At 37.6% G+C, this 23365-nt stretch overlaps 3 protein-coding genes across 5 annotated transcripts; all 3 read right to left on the reverse strand.

Moving 5' to 3' along the window:
• Window positions 1-404: 404 nt before the first annotated feature.
• Window positions 405-1948, reverse strand: LOC142530357 (protein MAINTENANCE OF PSII UNDER HIGH LIGHT 1-like). The gene is made up of 3 exons (XM_075636162.1): window positions 1661-1948; window positions 1312-1446; window positions 405-913 (listed from the first exon to the last, which is right to left on the reverse strand). Exons 1-3 carry the CDS (start codon window positions 1811-1813, stop codon window positions 626-628), a joined length of 576 nt encoding a protein of 191 aa, XP_075492277.1. The 5' UTR covers window positions 1814-1948; the 3' UTR covers window positions 405-625.
• A 352-nt stretch (window positions 1949-2300) lies between these two features.
• On the reverse strand, window positions 2301-14951 carry LOC142530356 (actin-related protein 2/3 complex subunit 2A). Of its 3 annotated transcripts, XM_075636159.1 has the most exons (10): window positions 14667-14950; window positions 14121-14187; window positions 13764-13971; window positions 12919-13088; window positions 12482-12559; window positions 10931-11063; window positions 10762-10853; window positions 3341-3397; window positions 2745-2819; window positions 2301-2644 (listed from the first exon to the last, which is right to left on the reverse strand). In XM_075636159.1, the coding sequence occupies exons 1-10, from the start codon at window positions 14726-14728 to the stop codon at window positions 2606-2608; spliced, it is 981 nt and encodes a 326-aa protein (XP_075492274.1). In that variant the 5' UTR covers window positions 14729-14950; the 3' UTR covers window positions 2301-2605. The 3 variants fall into 3 exon arrangements, 2 of the variants coding, with proteins under 2 accessions (XP_075492274.1, XP_075492275.1); XM_075636160.1 differs by lacking the exon at window positions 3341-3397 and having other exon boundaries at window positions 14667-14951; XR_012816143.1 differs by lacking the exons at window positions 2301-2644; window positions 2745-2819 and adding an exon at window positions 4044-4179 and having other exon boundaries at window positions 3364-3397; window positions 14667-14951.
• A 6763-nt stretch (window positions 14952-21714) lies between these two features.
• On the reverse strand, window positions 21715-22748 carry LOC142531335 (uncharacterized). The gene is made up of 2 exons (XM_075637435.1): window positions 21944-22748; window positions 21715-21855 (listed from the first exon to the last, which is right to left on the reverse strand). Exons 1-2 carry the CDS (start codon window positions 22482-22484, stop codon window positions 21776-21778), a joined length of 621 nt encoding a protein of 206 aa, XP_075493550.1. The 5' UTR covers window positions 22485-22748; the 3' UTR covers window positions 21715-21775.
• Between the last annotated feature and the right edge of the window lie 617 nt (window positions 22749-23365).

Here is a 23365-nt window from a genome sequence, read left to right on the forward strand (position 1 = left end):
GCTGGTCCATCTCACAGAACGGGTCGGGTTTTTATATGTATTATTTTATTTTTTATTTTTTATTTTTTTGAGAGAGGATTTATATTATTATTATTATTATTATAATATTTGCAATGATTTTCATTTTCTATCTAAGCTTGATGATTGTGTTCATTCTTCGTATTATTATGTGGTCTTCGTTTTCTTACAACTCGATATGCCTCTGGTCGTCGACTAAGCCGCCAGCTATTTCAGAATTCTACTTTTTCGTATTTGTTGTTTTCTGCTCGTCTTGTAAAATTCAGAGTTCTGGTTTATTTTCATAATTCACCTGATTTAAGAATTAACCACTTACCAATTTTAAATGATGAAATTACGTGTAGGTTTAGGATAATGTAACATTTTTTCAACTCGTCAACCAAAACTAATTCACATTCGTAATTTATATAGTTGAAAATTTAGAATATCAATTGTTTAAAAGTGGGCATGGAGAGATGTTGCTCGGATGAGGAGCTATCTCGGGGAAGACCAAGAAATATTGTAAAGAAAATCCGTTGTTCCAAAAACCTAGAACAATATATACATACAACTGCCTAGGAGATTATACTTATGTTTCCTGCCCAGATTCCACCACATGCTGCAAAATTTATGGAGTTGATGTTTCGATCATAGACGCTTCAGTTACAGTAGATACAGATGCTTTAATAGTATCTTGAAGCTGAAACTTATTGATGTAATAGCTAAGGGATGGCCCCGAGTAATATGGGGTCTGCATGGCCGGTTGATTCTTGCCAACTAGGAGAAGTATGGACGAAGCTGCAACAACAAAGACTAGAGAAATTCCAGCAACGACAGTTACTGTGTTCCCCGATCCATCAGCAGAAGAACTTGCGGCTCCAGAGCTGATAGCACTTTCTGCCAAATAAACTGCAGGCTGAGCATATGAAAAACAATTAGATACAATTTTTTTACAGGTTTATACATCATCTCCATGTTGAATTGTAGCACAAAAACAAGGACTAGAAATAATCGGTCAAAGAGATAATAGTGGGTGATATCGGTAATCAAGAACTAAAAATATATCTAGGCAATAACATTTTTAGTTTCTCTAGTTTTCACAAGCATACTCGACTTTATTGCATGATAATTACCTCTGCGAAAACATAAATATTGATGGTTCAAAGGGGATTAAAATATCACCATTGGTAGTACAACCTTCTTGCATCCTTCTACCAAACTTCTCGATTTGAAGACTAAAAAACTTGGATAAAAAAATTTCATTGAATATTGCATTCCAACCCAGAAAATTATAGAGACAAATTATCTACTAACCTCAACAGAATATATATTGTTCTGGCCCGCTGTGTCCTTCTCCACATAGCCAGTCCAACCTCGTTTATGGGGTGGAAACGTACCGACCACTTTTGTCTTGTCACCAGCGAGCCATTCCACGCTCACTTTTCCGACCTTTAAGATATGCAAAACTATTATCAAACAATGAAATAATCATTCTCACAAAATAATCACAAAACTTGGTTTGACTCAGGATTCCTCATAATCAATAAAATGTAAAAAAAAAAATGCAATAAATAAGCAATCACCGCTGAAGCTTAAAAATCGGATGAAGCGCCATTCATAAATTCAATATTGATAAAAACAAATGGAAGAGGCGAATGAGAACCTCTTTGTCGGGGGCACATTCATCAACATTGCAATCAGATTCATCAGAAGAAGCCCTGATCTTGAAACCATGATGCCTCTTCTTCGGCCGCTCCAGCTTGAGATAATTCTTGAACAACAATTTGCTGTTGCTAGCTGATAAGGCACACGCCATGGATCAAATAATTCTAGTCTTGAGATTTTTGAATTTGTGTGTAGAGGAATTGCTCTGCTCTCATATATGTTATGTGGCTGGCTTCATGGCATCCAACCATGTGTTCGTTCTCTTTCTTTCTTTCTGATAAGTATAACCAACCTTTTTTTTTAACATATTATATTTTGTTTTTAGAATTAAATAAAAAGATATTACTCGCCAGGAAACTTTTTTTAAAAAAAAAAAAAAAAAAAGAAAGAAGAAGAAGAATTGAAATCCAAAAAACCATCAAATTTTTCTATCATTTTCAGTTCACTTTCATTCACCACCTTCTCTTTAATACATTTTAATTTAAAATTTATTTTTATTTTGACCTTTCGAGTTTAAGGATTCGATCGAACTGATTATAATTCAATTCAACTATGACCAAAAGATAGATGGAAAATTACACGTGGGGATTGGGACAAGTTTAGATGAGGTTGCAGTAGTATATTTAAACAAACGTGTATGGCATATCAATACATGATCAGATTTATTTTATATTTTTATAACAAGTCCGATACGAACAAGTATCAAAGTCGAGTTGAAATCAAATATGATATTCTTTTGCAATCGAACTAAATCTACAAATTTTTTTTAGCATAGGCTAAATTAAGATTGAACGAACTCAAAAAAACAAATCACACGACCTAAACAGGAGCGACAAAAATTATTTTCATGAACAAAGAAGTATTCGAGTGATTTATTATCAGTGGGTAGTAATTTAATCTGCGGAAAGATATTTTTTCTCTGTGACTTTATCAGCAAACAACCTTAATTTGAGTTGAAACTGCCCCGCCCATCCTTTAAACTCTGCATGAATCAGAGTGTAAAGAAAAAGTTCAGTCGAATGCAAAAGAAATGTAATAATAAGACAATGCTATAAATGGGTCTCTTCACAATTATTACATACCAATCGTCTAAAGTATCTGGATTGAGCAGTTTTTTTGGCCGTCTCTTCTGAATCTGTTTTGGCACGTTCGAGAGCCTAAGGGACGAAAATTCTTGTCACACTTAGGTTCAGAGTACAAGTCAAGTGGCAAACAAAAGGTATATAATGCCAAAGCGTATGATAGATGATTGCTTTCCTCAATCTTGTGAAGATTTTCATATAAAAACAATTTGCAGAAGAATAAAAGAAAATAAAAATTTTAAAAAAAAATTACAAAAACCTAAGAAATGGTTATAAAAAGGAAAAAAGAAGTGAAAAGTTAAGATGTGCACCACATGCTCACAGCCACTGATCTTAAAAGAAAAAATATAAATACATTCACAACTTTCAACTCTAATCTAGAAATGTACATGTACAAACTCAAAGTGCCCTACGCAGAAAGGTACCAAAAAATTAAGAAAAGTACACCATCCTCAGACATACTAATTTAGATGTAACAACTAAATAAAAGAAGACAGGAGATGAATTAATGTAGAATGAAGATTGAAAACTCGCTTCTATAAGTAAAGAAGATAGGAGATAAAGAGTTAATGTGGTGATGAAGATTGATGGCTCACTTCTATAAGTGACTCCACGCGACGTCTCATCCGAGTATGCATGAAACCTTCTGAGCACTGTTTAAAGAAGAAATCCGTGACTACATGCAATAAGTGCAGGCATATATGTCATTTTAAAAAGAGCTTAACCACGTAAGTTGCCGCAGAAATGTCATTTACAGACTTTAACCATATAAGTTGCTGTGAAAAACTAACAAGTGATAATTGTCTCCATAAACCAGGTTATTCTAATTTGATTGTCTTTCTTGTATAACTATATAAGAAGTCACTGAAGATGCTTTAGATAAGAGTGCCTATAATCATTCGTGTTATAGTTATGCAGCTTGATCTCCATATCTTGTCATGAAGTTTTGGCTAATTTTCAGTTCACCTTAATGAATGAGAACAACATGCTGACAGACTCTCAAGTTCACAAGATCAACTCAATTAGTCTTTAAACTAACCAATAATAATAAAGAAACGGCATCCAAAGAAACAATCCGATCATAAATAAGGAAAATAATTATTGTCCATGGCAATCAGAGCAAGTGCCAGCAGTAATGAGTGTGCAAAGAAATGTCATCAATTTTGCTTCCACTCTTTACGTTATTCACAGAAGGATTCTGAGCTTAAAATGTGGAATTAAAGTACTAGAGTAAATGGTACTTGAATATGTATTTTCTTGCATTTGTCTCACAGGCTAAAACCAAACGATTATCCTTACTTTTGATGCATCGGCTTCTGCCCTATTCTTCTGGAGGACTAGTTTTAGACTTCCCTACACAGCACACGTTATTTCCCAAAGGTCAAATGAGACTCAGATTCAACTTGGTGGCCAGTGAACCGACCCCTAGCTGCACCTAACAAAAGACCAGAAGATTGGTATTTAAGCTTAATTATTTTAAACTCAGTTGATCCTCTACATTACCCTTGATATTTAAATAATTTTACACCTTCACAAATATCTTATTTTCTACAAGATTGGTATTTAAAAACATTATCCCTCCACCAACATCAAATTTAATGATATGGAGAGAACGGAATGGATGCACTTCTAAAGCAGGGCAGAAAGACCAAACGTTAAATTCAATTATGTCTATCTGGATGACATCCCATATTAGTGTATATCAAGAGATTTTTAACATTATATATTGCATGTGTCCATGAACTGTAACAAATTTATGCCCAGTATAAAGAGGATGCCTTTGTTAGCAACCTCCGATTAGTAACCGAAAATGTATTATAATATGAAATGGAAATAACAACTTCTTGTTACAATCACTCTCTCTCTCACACTAACAAATTGTTAGTGACTCATCACTCTATCTAACTGAATGCCTCCTCTAGCCAATCCCCCCCTCTCTTTTTATACATTGTTCTCACATGCCATCCCTTTTCCTTTTCTGACGTATACGTTTACAATCTTGGGCCTATGTTTGTTCATCTCTCCAACTGTTGGGCCTGCTAATTCAGAAGTTTCTGGGCTCAGTGTGTTTGGGCCCGTAACATGCCCTGCCTCTTCAAAAATCGTCTTGTCCTCAAGGCGAAATTCTGGAAATTGCGCTGCAAAATCTTCCTTGTCTTCCCATGTTGCTTCCTCAACGGTTCTTCCTTTCCACTGGACCAGCAACTGTCGGACTATTTTTCCTTGCATTCGATTATCTCTTTCAGCCAAAATTCTTTCAGGTTCGAAGGAGATAAACAAATCCGTGTCTACTTCACTCGGCAATTTAACTTCATTAGGACCTCTACCCACTGCTTTTTTTAAACACGACACATGAAAAACTGGATGTATTTTGGATCCTTCAGGTAACTTCAAACGATAAGCCACTTGTCCCACTTTTTTTAGTATCTGATAAGGCCCATAATACCTGGCTGCTAGTTTCTGAAACACCCTCGTGGAAACAGAATTTTGGCGGTGTGGTCGTAGCTTCAAATACACCACATCGCCTTCTTGAAATTGAACCTCCCTCCTCTTTTTGTTGGCAAACTTGGTCATTCGCTGTTGAGCTCGCTCTAGATTGTATTTGAGCTGTCTCAATAGTTCATCTCTGTCCACGAGTGCTTGTGATACGGCAGGTACCTTAGTTTCCCCTGGTAGAAACTTAGTTAGCGTAGGAGGTTTTCTCCCATACACCACTTCAAAAGGAGTCATTCCAGCAGCAGTTTGATACGATGTGTTGTACCAATATTCTGCCCAATGCAACCACTGTGACAAGCTCTTGGGTTGCTCGGAACAGAAACAGCGCAGATATGTCTCCACACATTTATTCAGGGCTTCACTTTGTCCATCTGTCTCCGGATGGTAGGCCGTGCTCATCTTGAGTTGAGTTCTTTGTAGTCGGAACAACTCCGCCCAAAATAAACTCATAAAAACTGCGTCTCTGTCACTGACAATTGTCTTTGGGACCCCATGTAATTTGATCACGTTGCTTGTGAAAAGTTCTGCCACGGAGGTGGCAGTGTACGGCCTTTTAAGTAGAAGAAAGTGCCCATACTTGGATAGCCGATCAACCACCACTAATATCACCTCATAACCTTGTGATTTCGGCAGCCCGGTAATGAAATCCATGGCCAAGTCTTCCCAAATAGCTGCTGGAATCGCCAAAGGTTGCAGCAATCCAGCTGGTGACGCAGCCTCATACTTTTGTTTTTGACATACCCCACATTCGGACACAAATTTGTAGATATCTTTCTTCATTCTTGGCCAAAAGAAATTATTTGCAATTCGCTTATACATTCGAAATGCTCCTGAGTGTCCGCCAATAGGAGTGGTGTGAAATTCGTTCAACAACTTGGGAATCCATGATGAGGCTGGAGGAACAACTAATCTGCCTTTAAAGAGCAAACACCCATTAATCAAAGAATAGTGTTCGCTACTTTCCGGAGCCGTCTTCACTCTCTCTATGATGTGTTTAAACTCGGGGTCATTTTGCACTGCCTCCTGAATCTCTTTAACTCCCACCCACTCGGTTTTTGTTAAAGCATTCAACCCTCCTATGTCCTCTCTTCTAGATAGGGCATCGGCTGCCCCATTGTCGGTCCCTGCTCGGTGTTTTATGTCAAATTCATACCCCAACAACTTGGCCAACCAGTACTGCTGGTCCGTTGTTGTTATACGCTGCTGCAACAAGTTCTTCAAGGGCTTATGATCAGTTAACACCACAAACTTGCGTCCCAGTAAATAGTGACGCCAATGCTGTACAGCCAAAACTAATGCCATTAATTCCCTGTCATAAGTCGATTTAGACAATGCTCTTTCTGCCAATGCCTTACTATAAAAAGCAATCGGCCAGCCCTCCTGGGTCAGCACCGCTCCTATTCCCACTCCTGAGGCGTCACATTCTATCACGAATTCTTTAGAAAAATCGGGCATCCCCAATACTGGGGCAGTAACAATGGCTTGCTTAAGCTTCTCAAAAGCTCCCTGAACTTTCTCATCCCACCCAAAGTTATTCTTCTTCAGCTGCTCGGTTAGAGGTCTCGCAATCTTACCGTAGTCTTTAATAAACTTCCGGTAATATCCTGTTAACCCCAGAAACCCCCTCACCCCTTTCGTGTTCTGTGGTTGTGGCCACTGCACTACACTTTCAACTTTCTTTTGGTCCACTTCTACTCCCTGAGCCGTGATGACATGTCCCAAGTACTCCACCTGTTTTAATCCAAACTGGCATTTTTTTTTATTCAACACCAGCTGGTGTTGCTGCAGTAATTTCAACACCACTTCCACATGTTGCATATGTTCCTTCCACCCCTTACTGTAAATCAAAACATCATCAAAGAGAACTAATACAAATTTTCGCAAATAAGGGCGGAATACCTCATTCATGGTAGCTTGGAACGTTGCCGGTGCGTTTTTTAGCCCAAAAGGCATAACTAGAAATTCGTAGTGGCCGTCGTGAGTCCTGACTGTTTTAGGCACATCGGCAGCTTGAACTCGAATCTGGTGGTATCCAGATTTTAGGTCCAGCTTGGTAAAATGTGTCGCTCCATGTAACTCATCAAATAACTCCTCCACCACTGGAATCGGATATTTATCAGCAATGGTGATGTCGTTTAATGCTCGGTAGTCGATGCAAAAACGCCAAATCCCATCTTTTTTTTAACAAGTATAACGGGGCTCGAATAAGGGCTATATTGCTGACTTGTATCACCCCTGAAATGAGCATCTCCTTCACCATCTTTTCAATTTCATCCTTCTGATGGTGAGCATAACGATAGGGCCTCACCGTTACCGGCCCACAACCTTCCTTTATACTTATAGCATGATCTTGACTCCTAGGAGGTAATCCACAAGGTTCTCGGAATACCTCCTCATAGTTGGCCAAAATGTTGTTCATTGTTTCCTCACCTCCCCCTTTTTCTGTCACACCCCCCTTTTCTCCATTCCACTTGAATACTACTGCCCCATAGAACTCAACCTCACTCATCTTGGCTATCCCTTTGAGGGATACCATGGCCCTACTAAGGGATGGATCTTCTTTCAAAATAACCGTCTGATCACGCCAACTAAATTTCATCTCCATTTTGTTCTAATTCAACAAAACATCCCCCAACGTGCGAAGCCAATCAACCCCCAAAATCATGTCAATACCTCCTAACTCAAATAGATACCCATCAATCCGGATCTGGCACTGCCCCATATCCACCTCCAACTCCCTGCACACCCCCTGACATGACACCCGACATCCGTCCCCAAGACACACCCCAAAAAATACGCCTTTGTCAACCACGAGCCCCAACTCAGTGATTAATTTTTTTGAAACGAAGTTGTGACTCGCGCCGCTGTCAACCATCGCCACTACTTCCCTTCCAGCCACCCTCGCCCTCATTTTCAATGTTTGCGAGTGGTTTATGCCGTTGACAGAGTACAACGGTAACTCAAGGGTGTTGTATTCAACGCTGGTTTCCCCTGCCTCCTCTACTTCCCGCCTCGTCCCCTCGTTCTTTTCCTCCAACTCAACCTGCTCCCACTCGCCATCCTCCCCTTCATCTTCCGCTAGAACCGTCACTCTCAAGCTTTTGTTGGCACATCGGTGCATCAGGGTTCTCCGCATTTAAAACACAATCCCTTCTCACGCCTGTGTAAGAATTCTTGGTGAGATACCACCCTACCGTCCCGGTTCTTTTGGTCTGGTATTCTCGTCATCCCTCCACCACTACCCCCTAAGTATCCCCGAGACCCACCACCATAGGATTGCGGTGTAGGTGAGTTTCGTATTTTCTGCTCTCCTGGGCTTAATGTCCGCATACTGTTAATGGGTTGTGGGTAATTTTTGTTCCGATCCCTATCATGCACTGGGGCCGAATTGGCCCAACCCATATTAGTTACTGATTTCGCCGTAGTCCCCCAACCCAACCCAATTCTACTTCTTCCTCGATCCACCGCCGTCCCATACAATTCCCTCTCCAGCCCCCTTGCCAACATCATTGCACGATCCACAGTTCGGGGTGCGTGCACAATCATCCTCCGCCGTATCTCCTCCCTCAATCCACTCATAAAATAGCCGAGGCTCTGATCTTCCTGGACCTCACCCAGCTGCGCAATCAAGACCTCAAAACGCTCGATGTAAGCGTCCACCGACTGCTGCTCTTGATTCAATGATGCCATTAGTTCAAAAGGGTTGGCATCAAATCCACTGAAGTGTTTGATCAATTCCTCCGCAAATCTATCCCATCCTATGTTTGGGATTCTTACTTTCATCCATCGGAACCAGTGCACCGTGGTACCATGCATACAGATGTAAGCTAACTTGAGCCTGCATTCCCTTGGTGTTTCGTGGATTTCGAAGTACTGTTCCATTCTTCCCAGCCACCCCAGTGGATCTTCCCCTTCGAATGCCGGTAATTCAATTTTCTTTAAGGCCATTCTCACTTCCTCGGCTGCTTCTTCCCGCCCCCCTACCTGTCGCGCTGCACTCTCGTCCTTCCCGTGCATCTCGCTCCCCTCCCCTGGATGTCCTCCTCCTTCATTGCTCACTACCGTTGCTCCCCCTTGGGTTTTGATCATATGTTCCATCATTTCTTTCAAGCTTAGCAGTCCTTCCACAGCTCTATCGATCTTGTCCAGCCTTCCTTGCACCTGTGACATGTTGTCTTGCACCCCTAGCAACGCCTTTTCCATACTTTCTATCTTGGCTTCCGATCTCGTGCTGGCCATTGTGTTCTGTCGTTCCCTCGGATCCGGCAGGTCGGACCAAATTGTTAGCAACCTCCGATTAGTAACCGAAAATGTATTATAATATGAAATGGAAATAACAACTTCTTGTTACAATCACTCTCTCTCTCACACTAACAAATTGTTAGTGACTCATCACTCTATCTAACTGAATGCCTCCTCTAGCCAATCCCCCCCTCTCTTTTTATACATTGTTCTCACGTGCCATCCCTTTTCCTTTTCTGACGTATACGTTTACAATCTTGGGCCTATGTTTGTTCATCTCTCCAACTGTTGGGCCTGCTAATTCAGAAGTTTCTGGGCTCAGTGTGTTTGGGCCCGTAACAGCCTTATCTTCTTATTTTCATTGATATTTGTTTCTTACGTCAAAAAAGAAAATAACACAATACTAAAGTTGAAGGTGCAGATTCCTACCTTGACATGATAGCTCACATGAGCCATGCACTGTAACAAATTTATGCCAAGTATCAAGAAGATGTCTTATCTTTTTATTTTCATTGATATTTGTTTCTTACGTCTAAAAAGAAAATAACACAATACTAAAGTTGAAGGTGCAGATTCCTACCTTGACATGATGGCTCACATAAGCCATGCACTGTAACAAATTTATGCCAAGTATTAAGAAGATGTCTTATCTTCTTATTTTCGTTGATATTTGTTTATTACGTCAAAAAAGAAAATAACACAATACTAAAGTTTATTGTAATGACCCGACACCACTCACCCGCGATCATTACTCATAGGACTTCTCCAGCCAAGGCACTGGAGCTTTTTCTCCTGGACATATAGGTCTTGGCAGCAATCCTAGTACCACTAGCTCAACTGGTACCAGGATTGCTGACAAGACCTATATGTCCAGGAGGTCTTCGGTTCTAATCCTGGGAAGGTAAAAGCTCCAGTGCCTGGGCTGGAGAAGTCCTATGAGTAATGATCGCGGGTGAGTGGTGTCGGGTCAACTGGTACCAGGATTGCTGCCAAGACCTATATGTCCAGGAGGTCTTGGGTTCTAATCCTGGGAAGGTAAAAGCTACAGTGCCTGGGCTGGAGAAGTTCTATGAGTAATGATCGCGGGTGAGTGGTGTCCGGTCATTACATTTAAGGTGCAGACTCCTACCTTGACATGATAGCTCACATAAGCCATGCACTGTGACAAGTTTATGCCAAGTATAAAGAAGAAGTCTTATCTTCTTATTTTCATTGATATCTGTTTCTTACGTCGAAAAAGAAAATAACACAATGCTAAGTTGAAGGTGCAGATTCCTACCTTGACATGATAGCTCACATAAGCATGAAATGTCAGTAAACTCCAAACAGTTCTGTCCATTTTTCTTCCTTCCACATGCCGCGGGAAAATGACTGTTACTCATTAAGAAATGAGAAATGATAAACAGACAAATATAGGTAAACATATCAGCTCAAACTTAAGGCCTTACCAAAACTAACAAATCCAGCATTTGCTGATAATGCTTCGCTGCAAGCTCCTTTCAATTCTTGAGGAGGTGAATGAGACCACAAACAAGGAGGCGCGTTACTAAGTCCAGGAGTTCGCCTCGCTTCCACAAATTCCTGAATAATTACCAAGTGTATAGATTTTTAAGTAGCCAAAACGGGTCAATTGAGAACAGGAATAAGTGAAACAAAAAGGTTTTAAGAGCACACCGTACTTTTCAGCAAAAATAATATCACTGTTTCGGGTCAGACTATCTCCAACCCATTTATCTATTTTAGCAAAGTACTTGCTTCAAAATAGCACAATTTCTGGACCAAATGCAAAACTAATCTACAGCCCATCAACTCTAAAGGAATATTCCTATTATTTTATTTACAACAACTAATTTGTTCCACAAAATATTTATTTCACACATTTATTAAAATATCATACATTAATTTAATGCTTAACTATAATATAGAATTAATTTTAAATTATTTTGAATTTAAATAAATAATTATGTTATTGGAACCATTGATTCAGTTAACTTAAATAACTAATTCTAAAAATTTAAATAATTAAACTTATCACTTAATTTAATGTAATAATATAATTTAGTTTTAATATAATAATTATTTATTAACCTTATAATTTCATATTTAGGTAACATGATAGCTAATTAATTTAATTTGTATATTTTAATCAATTAGATAAAAAATTATAAAATAATAATAAATTTCATTATTTGTTGAATAAGTAAATTCTTCAAAAATAAAATTAACTAGGTAAACTAATGTCATTGTTGAAAATTAAAATTAAATTTTATCATAATAAACTGTTACAATTATGAAAATAAAAAAATTAAAAAAAAATTAAAATGCTGATGCTTTTATGCGTTGGCATTGCTCCAACCTAGCACATAAGAGCTTTGGGTTGGAGCACAAATCCAAGCACTACCAGCGCTATCTAAGATAGCATCCGGTTGGAGAAGCTCTCTAACACACAGCACCTAGAAATGTACAAAAAAAATTGTCACTAAAGAAAATATATAATTCAATTTTAGTGATGATAGCAATAAAATAAGGTACACTTTTTTAGAACCAATTTTTTTTGCGAATCTGACTAGAACAACAAGAATCTACAAAACACAAGTGACCTGTTATGCAGACGTAGGCCTCTCTAATTTTTAAGTGCAACACTTCCAATTATAAATATTGTGGGGAAGAAATAAAAAGACTATTAGTTATTTTTACTGCTCACAGTACAACAGCGAAATTCAGATCCTAATTCAACTTGAGTATGACTGTCATTAGCAATCTGGCATAGGCCTCTCAAATTAAAAAAAATTCACCAGATTCTGCACGTGCAAAATGTAAAGAACACATACAATAAGTAAAAGTGTCAAACAGAACATTCAGGTTCTTCCATTTGACTTTCCCTGCTTAGTTCGGGAGGAGATTGAGACGTGCAAGATGCACAAAAAAGAAAAGAAAACGCAAAAGAAAACAGATCAAAACATTAAAAATAATATCTCCCAGAAATAAAACCCAAGTACCTGTAGGAAAGAAGTTGCGAGAACAGTATTTACCGAATCCCTGAAATGCATGGGAAATATCAGTGTCACCTTTTCCGCCTGCAACCACCGGCCACATCCTATTCAGTTCCAACATGAATTGGGCACCGTAAACTTTAATATAAAATTAGGTTTATCGATCAAGTTTAACAGGATGTACAAGTGCTGCGAGCAAGTCCAAGAAGGTTTTTATATTCATCTTTTAGTGATGGAGATGGCTGGGGCGTGGTAAAGGGAATTAAGCCCATTTACTGAATGGAAGGCAATAACACAAAAAACAGAAAGCAAGTTGCATGTAGATTACCATGAAAACAGAAGTGGAAGTGGAGAATGTGCAGAACTCCACGATAATGAGCTTAAACTAATAACATTAATATGATGCTTTCACCAGCAGATTACACATGGTTAATATAAATCACCTGAGGAAAAACAAAAAACGCCTCATTTGGCCGATGTACAAGAGAAACAAGCTGATTTAAATCAAATCTAGCTGTCCTCGAGAAAAGTTGTTTCAGAATTGCTCTCAGTGGGGCGCCCAGTACCACTTCCCGAATAGAAGAAATCTTTACCAAAAGAGCCTCTTTATGTTCTGAAAAATCAACCATAGACAATAAATAAGCCAGAGTTCAAAATGAAGGTACATAATTCATGCATACAAATATTGGGCGTACATTAATAGGTTTCTGAAGGAGAATCAAATCGGTTAACTTGAACTGAGAAAACTCTGGTATAATTGGTGAAGTACAAGCGTAAGGCACCTTACTTTAAATTCCAAAACTAACATATCACCTTAAGGATGGGGGGTGAAATTCATTTGACAAAGTAAATATCAAATTTCAACTTTTATTATAGACAATCATGTAGCAACTACAAAAGAGGAGATTTCATGTGTTACATTAGATCACATGATAAAGCAAATTTTCTCTGTTTCTTCTGGGGGTAACTAAATATATTTACATTTAAAGAATACAAGAGGTAACACACCGGTTTCATATTATTTGATTAGTAAGATGCCAGAATAGCTAGTTTCTGTTTTTTCTTTTCTTAACATTTCTAAATTTCTATAGATCGTAAAAGTTTGTAGCAAAATTGCAATTGATGACTGCATGGAGGATGCTTCAACACAGAATTGAAAAACATGTGCAATCGCAGGCAATAAAGGAAAGGATAGAGCAACTCAGATTTTATGAAACAATGAAACCAATATCTCTAAGAAGAACATTGGAAAGCAGAAAACGACCTTAGAAAAGATAACTGATAATACCTTCATCTGCGGGGAGTTTTGACAAGCTAAGTTTGACAGTGAGATTGAAACCATCTCTGGGAGGATCAAGAATTTGTAAAACCACACCATATGTGGCTTTGATAGCTTCTATGGCACCTGGAGGTAGCCCATTCACAAATGTCGTTTCTGGAGGTGGTGTTGGTATCGATACCGATAAAAACAGGAGATTTGGGTTCTTCACATTTGCCTGCAAAGAAGTTAGGAATTAGAAATGGAAGATCCACGACTGTTGCATACGCTGAACTTGAAAAGGCAATATAACATTTATTTAAGGAGAAACATATACATTTTTTCATCAATAACTTTATATATGATGAGAACATTTGACTGTATCACCTGGATATGGTATCGGACATCATCAAATTCAACCCATTGGCAATCCAATTCAACTCCCTTCTCAAGACTGAAAGGGAATCAGTAAAATAACAACACAATTATGAATCTTACAGCATCATTAGGAAAAAAGAGCACTAAAACAGGTTACGCGTAAAACAATAACGTCACAGTTTTCTCTCGATCTCATTTGAACCCCCTAATCACCAGGCAACCAAAGAAAAATGGCACACAACATAAGAAATACCTCTGTCAAAACACCAATAAGCACCAGAAAGGTGAATGGGAGTGAAAGGAACAATTTGATACTACAAAAGCACGAAATTCAAAAACTAGTTCAAAAAACATCTAGAACAATTTCCCAAACTGCAGCTGAATCTATCTAAGGCATGAACATTTGCATCGACACGGCTGTTCATTGTATGAACTGTTCAGATATGCGTTAGGTAATAGTTCAAGTGGGACTCGAAATTTGACAGCGGAACAAGCACGTGATCCGCGAAAAGATATTGTGAACTATAGGGAGAAAAATCGGCAATTGTTTCTTACTGCTGAAGACGGGTTGACAAAATCTGGAGGAGATATCTGCTGGAAGACTGCAACAGTATCATGGATTTTGGCTCGTCAACCCTTCTGGAAACTATAGAGAGAGACGGAGATCTAATTGGTTGCTACAATAAACACCACTTTCCTCGTTGATTGAGCTCAAACCAAGCGTCCGAGTACAATAAGATCAGCAAGCTTTTTACTCTGATTTTGTTTAAAATCAGTGAAATCGATCGATCACACAGGGTTTTTTTTTTTCCTTCTGTCGATCACACGGGGTTAGCGGTGCATTAGGCTAAAAACATTTGTTCAATCTTTTTCTTTTTTTTTTACTCGTTTATAGTTTATTGCAGCAACACCTCGACACAATATGTTGATTTGAGCTATTACATATAGATCTTATGGATCCAATGGAAATGGAAATGGAAATGGAAAGTTATTGAGGTAAAAAATATTATTTTGTTTGTGTCCATGGTTTTCACGGTTCACGTGGGTGAGCTTGCAAAAATTATTAATCTGCATAACTTGAAGTTAAGCAAAATTAGAACTAATCATAGTAAGGAGTTCAAGGATTCTATGTTTTCATTTTTGTGTGATAAGAAATGTATAACTCATGAGTTATATGTCACAAAAACTTCCCAACAAAATAGTATTGTTGAACGGAAACATTGTACCTTGCAAGAAATAGTTAGGGTGATGCTGAGTTCAAATAATATTACAAAACATTTTTGGGCTGAGATCTTAAACACGGCATGTCATATTTCAAATCGCTTATATTTGAGATGTGGTTCTACTATGAGATCTTATGAGATAATCATGGGAAAGATGCCAAATATTAAATATTTTCATGTTTTTTCATGTTTATGATGTGTTTTAAATTATAGAGATCAACTAGCTAACATTAATTCCAAGAGCGATAATTGCTTGTTTCTTGGATACTCTACAAATAGTCGTGTTTGTCGAACATTTAATTTAAGAACTAGGAATATTATGGAATCCATTAATGTTGTATTTGACGATTTTTTCGATCTCAAAGAAAAAACATTTGAGGATGATACAGAAGATTTGCTGAAAGTGTCAATGAAATTGGATAATACAGGTGTTGTGCCAGATGTTGTAACACCCAGCACAACACGGTCGCTGAGATTTAAAGAATCCGAAGAAGATCATCAGAGTGATGATGGTATGAATGATGATGGAAAAGATATTCCCAAAAAAATACAGAAGAATCACCCCTCGTCACAGATAATTAGAAACATATGTGGGACATGCAAACTCAAAGGAAGGGAAATGTTGACTACCGAAAGATGGCTGAAGTAGTATACATGAGTTTCGTTTACTTTCTGGTAAGACACTTTTGGTTTGTGTCACACATTGAGCCAAAACACATTAATGAAACTTTAAAAGATGAATTTCGGGTTAATGATATGCATGAGTAACTTGAACAGTTTGTCTGCAATGATGTGTGAAATTTAGTTCTAATGCATGAACATGTTAATATGATTGGAACAAAATAGATTTTTAAGAAAAAAAAAACTGGTGAATAAGGGGATGTTATTATAAATAAATCTCGGTTGGTTCCTCGGAGGTATACACAAGTTGAGTGAATTTTGATGAAGCATTTGCTTCTATAGCCCGCATTGAATTTGTCTGAATGTTGCTTATCATTGCATGTCACACTAGGATTAGGTTTTATCAAATTGATGTGCAAAATGCTTTTTTGAATGATATTTTGAATTAAGAAGCTTATATGAGTCGATCGAAAAGATTTGAGGATCCACATTACTTGGAACATGTTTACAAGCCGAAGAAGTCATTGTATGGACTGAAACAGGCTTCACGTGGTTCATATGTAGGTTGAATGATTATCTACTTGAGACTGACTTCAAATGTGGTGAGCTCGATAAAACTATTTTCATTGAAAGATTAAAACATGATATACTCATATATCAAGTTTATGTGGATGATATAATTTTTTGCGATTCTTCATAAAAGCATGTGGATAATTTTGTTGAATGTATGTATTTGACATTTGAAATAATCATGGTAGGTGAGTTAAGTTTCTTCGTTGGCCTTCGAATAAAGCAATTACATGATGAAATCTTTCTGTGTCAAAATAAATATGCAAAGAATTTGGCGAAGAAAATCTGCCATGAAAACACTCAACACATAAAAACTCTCATGAGGTCTAGTGAGAAACTTTTCAAAGACGGTGATGATGAAGATATTGACAATACCCTGTACCGCAACACCATTGGTAATCTCCTATATTTGACTACAGTCGTTCAAATATCATGTTTAGTGTATGTTTGTGTGCGAGGTACCAATCAAATCCTAAGATCACACACTTAAAAGCTGTGAAAAGTATCTTACGATACATAGTAGACACTAAGATCTAGGATTGTAGTATACTAAAGAAACTAACAACAATCTAGTGGGATTTAGTGACGAAAATTGGGCTGGGGATTTAGACGACAGAATGAACACTGTGGTTGTTTCTACCTTGGAAATAACTTAGTTTCATGGTGTAGCAGGAAGCAAAACTATTTGTCACTCTCGACTGTTGATTCTGAATACGTGGCAGTTGATAGTATTTGCTCTCAGCTTCTATGGATGAATCAAATATAGAAGACTATGAACTTAAAAGTGAGGCTTTCATCATGTATTGTGATAATTCAAGCACAATTGACATCATGAAAAAATCTTACACAACACTCTTGCACAAACACATTGACATCATGCATCATTTTATTCTAGATTTAGTAGGGAAATGTTTGATCCATATGGAATTTTTTAGGGCTAATAGCTAACATATTCACATAAACTTTAGATTTCGAGAGATTTTTCAATCTTAGGAAATCTCTCAACATGTGTGTATTCTGATCACTCATACATGTTATTTTGAATGTTACAACATTTATGACGATACTTAACGTACATGTGCATTTTTAGGACATAAGGCATTCTACAATTTTCATCATTTTGTCATATGTGATGTTTATACTGCCGACTAATTTCCTGATGTGCTCTTAGTTGCTCTCAAAATTTCAATCAAGAACTTGGTTGTGGTGTATACTCTGTTTTAGTCACAAAGTAGTTGACGAATGTTTATGTATTTCATGATCTTGTCCCATGTGAACAATGACTTGGAGAAACTAGAGCAAGAAGAAAAAATAATAATTACGAAGAACATAGAAAAAACTACTTAGAGGAGTCAAATGAACATCATTCTTCTAGTGTGAGAGCTATCATTTCTATCTCAAAATGCAGAAGAAAAAGGAAAAAGTTACCTATATGAGTCTATTAATTAAGACTGTTCTTCTAGTATGAGAGCTATCACTTCTGAAAAAAAATTCATGATTGGTAATATTATCAGGAGATATTGCCAATATCGTTGAAAACACCTCACAAGTGAACACATCATATACACTTTTATCATATTTTATTATATTTCGTTTTGTTTTTAGGCATAATTAGGTCATGCATATACATATGTTCCTGAATATTTTTTGCTCAGGGCATTATCGATTTTTAAACATGGAACATATGGTGATCATAACCATATTTGCTATAAAAAAATATATATTTACGTTCTCTGATGATGTAAGTGGAATTAAGCCGACGTGAAGTTTAAATCTGGAAATTATTTTTGGAAATCAATTACGCTGGATTATTTTCTTATTTATGCTGATAGTTTTTCTAAAAATTTAAAAAATTCATGTTATTCTTTGTTACCGTTGGTAAGTTAATGCAATTTTTTAGGAGATGAAGGTTATTGTTATTTACTGTCTCAAGAGAAATATTGTTTACCCTATATATTTTCTTGATTTGTTTATCTTTGAGTTCATCTGCTCTTCAAATTGTCTTCCTAATTTTGTTTGATCACATCTGTTCTCTTCACGTACCTCTTTCTCATTTTCGTAAAAAAATTCAACAATGACAGGAAAGGGTTTTGATCACCCTCTTGATATTTGAAGCGATATGGACTATAAAGAGGCTGTTGCCCCTGGTGTGTCGACACTAGAAAATGAGACCCATACATCGGCCTTTTGCCCTTGCAGATTGTTCCCACACCAGAGATTCCTACTCCTATTGAAACAATTGATCCAGATGAACCTGAGAATGAGATTGACTTATAAAATCTGCCCGATTTTTTTGTGCTCAACGAGGTGTTTCCTCCACCGTCTCGAGTCTGCCAATCGAAATGCAAGGCATGATACAATCCTGACTTCTCCGTCCAAAATATTTCATTACAAGGGCGAATCATCTGTGAGACCATCATTATCTGACCCCGAATACACGTCTGGTGATGACTCAAGCTACGAAAATTATGAATTTGTGGCCTGCAAGAAGTCCACACCTCCTACTGACAGAAGTTCTTCCAAGTTTGGCAGAGTTTTGTCTGAAATCATGTCTTTTAGTTCAACCCCGATACCATCAATGCTCTATACAACACTCCTACCAAGGATGAGGAAGGGATTCAGCCCCAGATTAATGAGGTTGTTGTTGTGCTCACTGGAGGGTTGATAACACAATTCGCTGGTCATCCGGGCCGTCTCTCCCCCGCCAACCTAACTTTATTTTACTACGTGATTCACAAAACAGTCGTGTGCAACTAGACACCATCAACCGATTCCACTATGGTCACAAATCCACCAACTTTTATGTTGTTTATAGTTTGCTGATTGAGGATTAAATTCAATCAAGTTGTCTTTCCCTTTGCTTATCAATGAGATCCTGAAATCAGAAGGATTTATCCGAGACATCGATGAGCATCTGTCCATGGTGACTGAAGATTTGATAATTTCCCCCATACTCTTTAAAGGAAATTTAAAGTTAGATCTTCCTTGGTCAGAATCCAGTGTTGCCCTAGATGTTGGGAACATGTACTCAACCTCTGGCTATATCCAGCTTGCCCCTACCGTTTTACAAGTTCATATTTGACTTTGCACTCAAGAAAATCGTTCAAGCCAAAGAATTAATCGTTCACTATGAAGCCCAAGTGGCTCGGTGCAGATTTTTACTAGACGTGGGTGTCCATTATAAACAAAACAAGAGAGATAACAGTGCACAAACTTCTAAGGCTGCGTTTGGTTGCAGGATAAAATAAACTAATGATTAGTATGTAAATGATAAAGAAAATGATTGTCGTAGATATATAATATATGGTAGTATGTTTGGTAAGATTTTTAAGTGTAGGATAATTTTGAAATTTTTGATGAAAGGACAAAATTGCCCTTCCTCTTTTTTTTTCTTCTTCCACTCCGGCGGCGGCGGTCCGGCGGTCCCGCGGCGGATCCGGCAGCCGACGTGGCGACGACGGCGTCGGTCCGACGACGGCGGTGAGTCGGCGGTCCGACGACGGCTGTGCGGTGCGGTCCGGTGTTTGTCTGGCGGCAACGATCCGGCGGCGACGGCGGAGGTCCGATGACGGCGACGGCGGCGGAGGTCCGATGACGGCGACGGCGGCGGAGTTCCGGCGGCGGTCCGGCAGCCGAGGTGGTTCAATAGCGGTGAAGGAAGAAGGGTAAAATTGGAAAGAGAGTAGGGATAGAGGAGGGATTAATAATCCTACGGAGGAAGGAGGTATTATTTTATCACACGTAATACCACCTAATCACTCATAGGAAATATTGAGCTGGTTAATTAAAAATCGTACCAAACGCAGGATTAGGTGTGATAAAATAATCTATCACATCTAATCCGCCCAACCAAACGGTGCGTAAAACTAGAACCCTATGGCACTCATGAAAATACTGAAGCAGAGGAGGATAAAAATACCGAAGAGAGAGGAAATTAATCATTGATAATGTATTATTCCTTATCTTCGTAAATGTGCTTAGTTTTGTTTATTCATATTTGATTAAGGTGTTAATTTTTTAACTTTTAATACTCCGATTAAATATAAATGATAAATATTTCTACACCCGTGTTGTCAACACTACTAACAATACTCAATCTAACGTGATCAAATTCAAGGGGAAATATGTTTTCAAATTCAATGAGAGTTAAATGGAGTTGTTTGGAGTTGCTTGCATGGACTTGTTTATGCTTATTTTGTTCAGAAAGGCAAAAATAGAGAGATTGAGAGGAAACATGCTTTGCCTTGCAAGACACAATTTATCTCTTAAATTCTTTTCATTTTTTGATAAGATTTTGCTTAAGAGTTTTTACTTTCTAGAAAATTGAATTTCTTAAACTCTAGATTTGATCTTTAATGTTTTAAAGAATATGTTTCCTAATGAAAGACTACTTTTTTTTTTATCTTGTAGGAATCTATTCAAAAAATCATATCAAGATCAACATGAGTCTATATATATTGAAAAATAATTGTTGCACCGTGATGAGATGTGAGACAAGTGAAATACGAGAGAATAAAGAGAATTCACAAAGACGAAGTACCATTGTTTCACTATGTTATCGTGGGTGGAGATATTTGAAAACAATACCCTTACAAAGTGTTGATTAAAAAATTGTTTTCTTGCTCTGAATTTATGCCACACATGTTTGCATCCTTGTGTTTTGGTTATTTTTATTATTGATATTTTATTATGCAATTTACTTACTTGACTTGTTAAGAAAGATAATTTTTGTTTCTTAACTAGTATTAGTTTTGTAAACTCGATTTCTTTTTTAATAATTATTTTGTGTTGAGGCCGCGCCCAAATGTGTTCACTTTGCATAATTATCCATGTGTTATTTTTAATTGAAGTTATTTATTTGTGTATTACATTATTATGATGCATGTTGTCACGAGGTGTTATAATATACGAGACTATATTTATATATGATACACAGTCTTTACCATTATGCTAAAAAAAATACTTTGAGGTGGTGGTGTTGTGGTGATGCTTTTTAACTTACACGATTTTTATTAGCTAGTAATTAAAAGGCCAAGAGTATAGAGTACTTGTACATATGCACATATATGATCTTATAAAGCCATAAAATAAACCTAGTCGAATTGAATGTGATCAAGTTATTGGTTTTGAGAATGACATTTGAATGGTTGTGTGTTGAAAGAAAGAAGGGACTAGTTGGCTTCGTCTCGTTCTGTCTCGCTCTCTTTCTCGTACAATCCATACGTAGATGATAAATATGTTCACTAATTTTCAAGAGGACTGCATCACTGAACACGCCACCGCTTGCGCCCAATGCCTCAACTTTGTCTTCACTTGTTCAGGATCATCACCTAATAATCAAGCATCATCAAGTTCATTAATTCAAATATATGCAGAAGACATGCATGCACAGATTAACTTAATTATGATATAATTAACCTGGGTTACATATCTTCCAGGTGGAATCAGTGTCGCTCCTTGGGCTCCCAAACGAAGAGGAATGCCCTCCGAGGGACGAGGAGGAGGTGGTAGACATGCCTGATGCCGAGCCACTACTCGCGGGGCTGGCGATGGGACTGGTTGCAAACTGCCTGTTCACAGCAAAATAAAGGTCTAGGGCAGGAATTGTGTTGCATAGCTTCTGCCCATCCTCTTCATTGAAGCCAAACCCCAATTCTATACAACCTTTCAGCTCATTCAAGTCCTCATCCGTCAGATCATCAGCTTCGTTGATGCCGTTTCTACGCCTTTCTTGGCACAGGAACTGGCGGCGACGCCTCTCCCAGGCCATGTCTCTGGGGACTTCACACATGGACAGCTGCTTGGACAATCTTTTCTTTGTTTTAGGGGTCGTCCAGAAAGGTGGTGCGTGTTCTAAACGTTGCAACTCCTCGCTTTCGTCAGATGCGCTCGAAGATGATGATGATAACGGTGGGAACGTCAATGTAGTCATATTTACAGTTTTTTGCGGCTCTCCCATATATCTTACTTGAAATTTATATTACTTTTTCGATATAATTGGAAAACCAAACAAAAAAAAAAGGGTGTGTATATGTATAACGGAAGCTTGTTGAGATCGAATCAATTCGAATCACCTATGCATGCATGGGGGCCACGGCGAGGAGGGCGGGGAACCTCCTCATACCGTGGTGGCTTTGGAAGATGATCACGGGGGTACTGTCTTCAAGTTTTCCCTATCGATTGACAAAATTTTTTATTATATTTTTTCTATAATGTGTAGATATTGGGGAGAGAGAGACACCACCGGCTGGGGTAGCTTTGTTAAATGGGAACAACGGGAGAGGAAGCCCTTTATTTTCGGGGCTTCTCCCCCTCCCTCCATTTCTGAGGACTTCAATTCTCTGTTTGTTTCTTTACTATAAATAAATAACCTTTTCTAATAATTATTCATATACTAATTTTAACCGTACGTTAATTATATAAAACAACACTATGTGATCATAAGTAATACAAATTATGAGATGGTTCCGTGCAATCCAATCCACCATATATCTTTCACTTCGACTCTAAGCTCCATGCTTGAATTCATCAATCGTACGCCTAAAAAATATGCTTATTTTGTATATCTTCTACAATATTTAAGTCTAATGAATACTTTTTATATTTATATATTAAACTATTACATTTTAATTAGTTTAGCGAATAATATTTTAAATATTTATTTCACATACTTTTCTATATTTAAGGATATCAAAAAAATTAACTAATTATATAAATTCAGTAGATTAAACTTTAGATAACTTATTTAATAATTTAGCTATAAATAAAAAAAATTTAAAACAATCAATTCAGGATACCACCGTCGATACATTACACAAAAATTAAAGATGAGACAAAATA

The sequence above is a fragment of the Primulina tabacum genome, chromosome 17 (genome assembly GCF_025594145.1).
Source record: "Primulina tabacum isolate GXHZ01 chromosome 17, ASM2559414v2, whole genome shotgun sequence".
Lineage (NCBI taxonomy): Eukaryota > Viridiplantae > Streptophyta > Magnoliopsida > Lamiales > Gesneriaceae > Primulina > Primulina tabacum.

Bases quoted from the DNA above. Each gene is read 5' to 3' on its own strand.
- LOC142530356 (XM_075636159.1), bottom strand. From the start codon at position 14,728: ATGATACTGTTGCAGTCTTCCAGCAGATATCTCCTCCAGATTTTGTCA. The intron at 11,064-12,481 runs GTACTTGGGTTT...GTAATTATTCAG, and splicing joins TCGCAACTTCTTTCCTACAG to GAATTTGTGGAAGCGAGGCG. The intron at 2,820-3,340 runs GTGAGCCATCAA...TTCGTCCCTTAG, and splicing joins GCGTGGAGTCACTTATAGAA to GCTCTCGAACGTGCCAAAAC.
- LOC142531335 (XM_075637435.1), bottom strand. From the start codon at position 22,484: ATGGGAGAGCCGCAAAAAACTGTAAATATGACTACATTGACGTTCCCA. The intron at 21,856-21,943 runs GTTAATTATATC...CTTGATTATTAG, and splicing joins CTGGAAGATATGTAACCCAG to GTGATGATCCTGAACAAGTG.
- LOC142530357 (XM_075636162.1), bottom strand. From the start codon at position 1,813: ATGGCGTGTGCCTTATCAGCTAGCAACAGCAAATTGTTGTTCAAGAAT. The intron at 1,447-1,660 runs GTTCTCATTCGC...CATATCTTAAAG, and splicing joins AATGTGCCCCCGACAAAGAG to GTCGGAAAAGTGAGCGTGGA. The intron at 914-1,311 runs GTTAGTAGATAA...TCATATGCTCAG, and splicing joins ACAATATATATTCTGTTGAG to CCTGCAGTTTATTTGGCAGA.